General features: G+C 49.1%; 1 protein-coding gene across 1 annotated transcript; it reads right to left on the bottom strand.

The window, feature by feature from the left end:
- Positions 1-1,284: 1,284 nt before the first annotated feature.
- Positions 1,285-5,316, bottom strand: RRAD (RRAD, Ras related glycolysis inhibitor and calcium channel regulator). Its single transcript, XM_048317017.1, has 5 exons — positions 5,209-5,316; positions 4,725-5,062; positions 4,504-4,577; positions 3,790-3,994; positions 1,285-2,302 (listed from the first exon to the last, which is right to left on the bottom strand). Exons 2-5 carry the CDS (start codon positions 5,056-5,058, stop codon positions 2,025-2,027), a joined length of 891 nt encoding a protein of 296 aa, XP_048172974.1. The 5' UTR covers positions 5,059-5,062; positions 5,209-5,316; the 3' UTR covers positions 1,285-2,024.
- Positions 5,317-6,694: the final 1,378 nt, after the last annotated feature.

Here is a 6,694-nt window from a genome sequence, read left to right on the forward strand (position 1 = left end):
ATTTGGACACTCTTGCTGTTGAATTTTCAGGATTAGAGCAATTGCTTTGGTGTTGACATTAAAAGCTTCCATGTACAGAGATGCCTGGTGCCATACTCTGACAGTGGTCAGATGTCCCATAATGGATAATAAGAGATATACAACAGATAATAATAGATATATAACAGAAAATAGCTTGCCAGAAAGCAAGGCTAGTGGGGAAAAAAGCCAAATCCAATTAAAATGTCTGCTCAGGTAAATGTGAGCTTTGACTGCAGGACAGAACCATTCACTTTAGACCACTCAGAACACAAAGGCAACACTTCTTGTCATAAGAAATGTGACCTGTTAGCAGCAACACAAGCTAAAGTGGGCATGTAAGCAGCCAGGCCCACCAGCAGCGCAGCAGGAGATGCTAATTTGCAAATTTTGGCACTCCCTATGTGAATTCCTGCACTGCTCCCTGGTAAGTGCCCGAGCACTGAGGTAACTCCATGGAGAGTTGTTTGCCTGAGCTCTGGAAGCCCAGTGTAAGGTGTGAGACCTGACGCAGCCTCCCAGAGCTTTGGGAAAGCTCAGCCCCTCAAAACCATGGACAAACTGGGCTCTCAGGCAGCTGGAACAATCTCTAATGAACTGGAATCAGGCAGGGAAAGTGGAACGGGGCAGAGAACTGTGTGTTTTATGGGTTTTGAGAACTGAGTTTATGGATTACCTTTAAGAGAATACATTCTATGAAGAAGAATTTATAAAGAAAATGTCGTAAGTCCCAGCTCTTGCACTGCAACCTGTTTGAACTTCATTAATAGCAAATAGGGGAAAATCTTGGAAAAACGAGGATTATAACTAAATTGCCATGAAAACTTTGACAGCACTGAAGGCCACTGTACACAACTGAATCCTACAACTCCTTCAAACACCCTTCCTAGGCTGCTTTGAACTTCTTGAACCCACTGGACGGTATCTACAGGAGTGGGAATAGGCTGGACAGTTATACTGCTGCCAAAAAGGAAAACTCCAACCTCCTGCATTTGCTTATGGGCTGCAACACAAGACCTTCAAGCCAGGAGAGGACTTCAAACATTACAGGGCTCAACTTATCAGTATAAACACAAGACACCAATCTAACTAAAGGGAGTATATAAAGCCCTGTTCCTGCCAGAGCTGATGAGAACCAGGTTGAGGATGAAAAATAATATGAAGGGTCAGGGCCTCCCCTTGCAAGAAGAGCTGTTGAAGTAGAGTGCTCATAAAAGCAGGGTTTACTTCTTAAAGAAACTCTCTGTTAAAGAAAAGGACACAGGATTTTCCTGATTCATCTTGTTCCAGAACTTTATCACATGTAAATCTTCAGTCTGTGTATAACATTTTGTACAGTGGAAAAAAGTCAGTATAAAAATACTGCTCTCTCATTCTTTATCCACATTATGAGAAAAGCACAGTTTATTATAACAGGAAATAATATTTTATTATAAAATCTGCATGTAAACAAGTAACCAATTAATTGAATAACAGTTAATGGAAGTGCAAATTAACTTCATAAAATGATATCTGTTCTGTATTTAAATATATATATATAATTTGTTTTCTCCCATTCTACTGTGGTTCTACCCTCCCTCCCCACATTTAAATTTAAAAAGATTTATCATTGCTTGCTTTATACTAAAAGGAGTGTACGAGCCTGCGTACAAGTTTAAGTTTTGCTCTGCAAACGAGACAAGTCTGTGGTGATAGTTATCATCCTTTCTTATCTTTGCATCTCTGGTATCCACAAGACAAGAAGATATAGAACATATGTACACAGTGGGCATGTCAAGCCTCATATTTCAAGTCAGTTCATCTACTTGCACACATTGAAACTTAAACCATCTATCAATGAAGCACTGTAGTGTAACTTCCAGACTTGCTTGAGCACCTTAAGGCATTAACGAGAGACTCAAAGGAAAAGTCATTGCTGTTACCACCACGAGGATCATCTACACACTTCTCTGAACAGTCAGGTGCTTGTTCATCCCATGTGCAACACCTGGCCTTGCTGAAAGCTCCTATAGCACAGATAAGTCGTGGCAAGACTTCGATTTTGCTTTGAAAGCCATCTTCTTATTGTTCTTTGCCACAATTCTGCCAAGGAATCGCTTGGCCTTTTTGCTGATGCTCTCTCTCCTCTTGGTGTTGGCCATCCTGCGGGCATTGTCCTCTTTGCTGTCCTTGCGCAGCCGGATCTGCCGCACGATCCCTTCAAACAGGTCCTTCACGTTGTGGTGCAGAGCAGCTGAGGTCTCGATGAACTTGCAGTCAAACACAACAGCACAGGCCCGGCCCTCTGCATGGAAAGACAAAAAAGAAGGTGAGTGGAGATGGACGTTTTGTCTTCATATATACTGGCAGAAAAACAAAACAAAAATTTGCTTTAAGTTAGGGGAGTGGCTTCAATGCCATGAAACAGCTTTACTGCAAAATAGGAAAACCCAAATTTGCTCTCACAGCTTCACCCCCTTACTCTTCTTGCTTTTGTTGTGGTATGGTCAGAAATCTCATTTGATCAATGGAATGAACACATGGCAGCAAAGTCCTTCAGCCAGGCTGTCCCTGTACCGTTTAAAAGCTAAAGCTGATTTAGGAGAGACCCTCGGAAGCATGCTTGCTGCTTGATATGGAACAGTGTGAGGTACAGGAAGAAATGGGGTTTATTCTGGAAGCTGTTGAGCAATTCTGCGCCTCTGCCTTGCTGTAACAAGTGAATTTTCCACACCAACAGAAATGGACCTGATACAGGCCACAAGGTCAAGTCACTGAAAACACTGGTAGAGGTCACAAGGTTGTGCACCACTGGATCTGACCAGGGCTTTTGAAATACACAATGTTCAGTGTTCTGGACATAAGCATTTAACCCTGAAACATTGCTGCAGCATGAAGTTCCACAGTCAGCTGTGGTAAATAAAGGCAGAGTTGTAAACCTGAGGAAAGTACAGATGTCAGAACAGGTCAGCCGTGCCCTGCCCCAGCCTGAAAAAAAGTAATATTCTCCTGATGAACTCCCGGAAATTTTCTGCACAGGAATTTAACACTGGGAGCATGGCAAAACAGATAGGGAGAGATGGTTCATCATCAAGGCACCAATATTTCAGAGTATTTTCTCCAGTGGTGAACAAAAAAAAAAAATCTACCCCAAAACAAAACCCAACCAAACAAAAAGCCTCACAAAATGTTTAAACAAGCAGAATCAATACTGTGGTGTTGGCAGTGGTTCCTGTGCTCTAAGTACCTAAATGGCAGCTGGAACTGACTGAAAGGATTCTCACTGATCACAACTGGAGAAGATATACAAAAAGACTTTTGAGTAGTGTGAGCCTGGTCCCACCAGCTCGACTCAAAGTCACCTCCAGAAGAAAGGGTTGCACAGGCTGTGTGGGATCCCCTTTCCTACGGCTGCCTGGGCTCTGTGACATGGCACAGCTCAGACTGTTACATCCTGAGCCTAGCAAGGGCTGCTGCACATGTACCATGCAAATAAAGGCCAGCTTTAATAGTCCTACACGAAGCCCTGTGCTAAAGCTGCAGCTGTGATGCATTTTTCTCTCCCGCTGCAGCTCAGAGCTCTGTGCAGCCACACATCTTCCCCCACCACCATCTCCAGTGTTTTCTGTGGTACCAAGTCCTTCAGCATGAACCAGCTGGCTCCATTTCCCCAGTGTACCTCAAATCATACACTTTTCTACATCAAACCCAGACCGTTCCTATTGGCCATGATCCTGCATAGCCTTTGCTACTACTTTAGGCAGCACTTGCAAAATTCATAGTGTCTCTTACCATCAACTGAGACTTCCCGGGACCTGACCAGGTCACTTTTATTTCCCACAAGGATAATAGGAATGTCTTCTGTCTGCCTTGCTCTTCTCAGCTGGATTCTTAGCTCAGAAGCCTTTTCAAAACTAACTTTGTCTGTCACTGAGTATACAATAATATAGGCATCTCCCATTTTCATGCAGTGGTTCTGGAGCCATTGGCTGTCATCCTGAAACAACAGACAAGAAATAGATTTATTGTGCTGAAAAATCTATTCCATGCTGGGTAATGATTTATTACTGTAAGCACCTTAAAGATACTTTTCTTAGCTTTTTTATAAAAAGTCCGTAAAAGTAAGCCAACCTCCCCAAAATTTCAAAGATTCTGTTATTTAAAACACAAAACAAAAGAAACCTCTCATTTCCAGAAAGAATATCAAGTCTGCACTGATCAGATTGACCACCTCTAATTTTACAGTAATTCCCTTGGCTGCTCATGTAAGATGCTGATTATTCAAAGCGTTAAGAGAGTCTCACTCAGCGCTATGCAGGGTTTTAGACTGCCTGCCTAGCTACAAGAAATTAATTGCAGAGAGAACAAAAGGCAGTACGAATTCTAATTTTTTTATGTCACCTGTCTGATTGAAGAAATAGGCACAGTTGTTCCATTTCTACTTTTTTTAAAGAGAACTACAGACCAAGCCATAAAGCAAAAGCATAAGGAAAAAGCTGTAAGTACCTGCTCCCATATATCAAACACCACGAGAGACGCTTCTTCTCCATCAACTATAATTGATCTGTCGTATGTATTGCCTACGGAAAATTAAGAAAAAAAAAGTTCAGAAAAAGAAGTTATTGTCCTCCATCCCTGCCGGTGGTCTGGGAGGGGGTGGCCGTAGGGGAGGCTCCGAGGCGGGGGTCCCCGGCACCTCCGAGCCGCGCTGTGCCCCGCGCCCTCACCGGCCTCTTCCGCGTCCGCGCAGTCCTCCACGCCGCCGAAGATGCGCGCCAGGCTGGTCTTGCCGACGCCGTGCTCGCCCAGCAGGATCACCTTGTAGAGGCTGCCGTCGGAGTCGCTGCCCGAGGAGGTGACGGAGTCGGAGGAGTCGGAGGCCCAGCTCTGGCGGTGCGCGCCGCCGGGGCTGTACGAGGTGCAGCGCACCAAGCCCGACAGCTCGTCGGGCGGCAGCGGCCGCAGATCGCGCTCATCCACGGGCATGCTGCGGCGGTGCAGGTGCTGCTGCGCCGCGAACGGCGTGCTGCCGCGCCGCTTGTCGCCGCGGTTCAGAGTCATCGGGCTGCGGGCAGAGCACGGCCGTCAGCACGGGCTGCGGGCACAGCACGGGCTGCGGGCACAGCACGGGCTGCGGGCACAGCGGAGCCGTCAGCACCCGCTGCCCCGCACAGCCCCAGCCCCGCAGAGCCGCCCCGGAGCCGCGCTTACCTCGGAGTGCTGCGCGGAGCGAGGGCCGCAGTGAGGGCTCAGTGAGGGATTCCCCGATGGCCGCCGCGGGAGCTCCCCGAGCGCTGCTGCCGCCACCGCTCCCCGCGCCGCTTTTTATGTCCCGGCCGAGGCGCGGGGCCCTCCCCGCCGTGACGCGCGGCGGGCGCTCCGCCAGCGCATCCGCCGGCAGCGCCTCCGCCCCCGCGGGCTCCGCGGCGCTGCGCGGGGGTGGCAGCGGCGCGGGGAGCCCGGGAGGAGGCGGGAGCCCCCTGGGGGTGGGGGGAGGCACGATCCGCTCCGCTCCGCTCCGCTCCGCTGTCAGCGCGGGAGTTCCGCCCGTCGGCGCGGCTCGGCCGACAGCGAGCGCCGGGGGGCGGCGAGGGCTGGCCCCGGAGCGCGGCTGTGCAAACAGTGGGGCTGGCGGGCTCGGCTCCACCGCCCGGCGCTGCCCTCTCGATGCCCCCGGTGCAATGCCCGCAGTATTTGCTCTGTGTGTCGCTTGTTTCCCCTCCCAGCCCGCGTGAGAGCGCAGGGAGCGCGCAGGGAGCTTCCCTCGGCTCTGCCACGGCGCGGGAGCTGCGGTGCACTCCTGGCGTGTACAGCAGTGTTAGGGACAATGTTTGCACTCTTTGCGTTCCTTGTGCTTGCTGTCCGCGGCGCTCGGAGGGGGTTCCGAGCAGCGCCCGTGCCGGGGGTCACACGCACACACGGGCGCGCCGCCGCCCCCACGTGCGGGGTGAACGGTTTGGGAGGGCAACATCAAACATAAGGGTCAAATTCTCCTCTTGCTTTCACCTGAGCAGCAAAGCGAGGCAGTGAAAGTCTTATCTCATCAGTGGCACGGTCATTCCCATGTGATCGGGTGAAGAAAGAACTCACCAGATAACTATACTTGTCTCCTGAATGGCTCACCCAGCGCCGTGTATACAGTTTGTTGTTTACCTAGCAACCGAAACATGTTAGACATTGTACAGCCAAAATAGCCCTGGCCCCTGCTCCCGAAAGATTACAGCCCGAGCAGAGCGGGAAAATCCCTGTGACTCTGGACAGGGACAGTTGCCATCAAACTCGTGTCAGTTCAAGAGGTTTCCAAATGAGCGGCAGAAACAAGGTTAAAGAAGGCAAGAGATAGGGAGGTGATGGAAACGGAGTTAGAGATGTAGGGAATAAAGTGAGGGAAAGAAAAAATTTGTGGGATTGGGCTGAATATTCTGTTATTTTCAGGAGCCAATTGTAATTCTCCTGTCCACGCTTTTGCAGTGGTTTTGGCCTCTTCACACTGATAAACTGCAGTTGGGGGTGTTAACGTGGTTGTTAAAGATCACCAAGCGCTTGCAGCAAGTTCTCCCTGCCAGTCTCACAAAACAGCAACCGAAATAGCCTTGTCAGTTTAAATAGTCAGAGTTTGGTGGCAAAACATGTGTGTTTCAGCTGATTGAACTGAGTTAGAAACCTCTGGTGGCATTTGGAATCATTTATTACATCA

This window comes from Corvus hawaiiensis, chromosome 12 (assembly GCF_020740725.1).
Source record: "Corvus hawaiiensis isolate bCorHaw1 chromosome 12, bCorHaw1.pri.cur, whole genome shotgun sequence".
NCBI lineage: Eukaryota > Metazoa > Chordata > Aves > Passeriformes > Corvidae > Corvus > Corvus hawaiiensis.

Excerpts from the sequence above, each read along its gene's own strand:
- RRAD (XM_048317017.1), bottom strand. The coding sequence starts at position 5,058 with ATGACTCTGAACCGCGGCGACAAGCGGCGCGGCAGCACGCCGTTCGCG. Across the intron at positions 4,578-4,724 it reads CGCGGACGCGGAAGAGGCCG|GCAATACATACGACAGATCA; the intron begins GTGAGGGCGCGG and ends AATTTTCCGTAG. Across the intron at positions 2,303-3,789 it reads CCGGGAAGTCTCAGTTGATG|AGGGCCGGGCCTGTGCTGTT; the intron begins GTAAGAGACACT and ends CTTTCCATGCAG.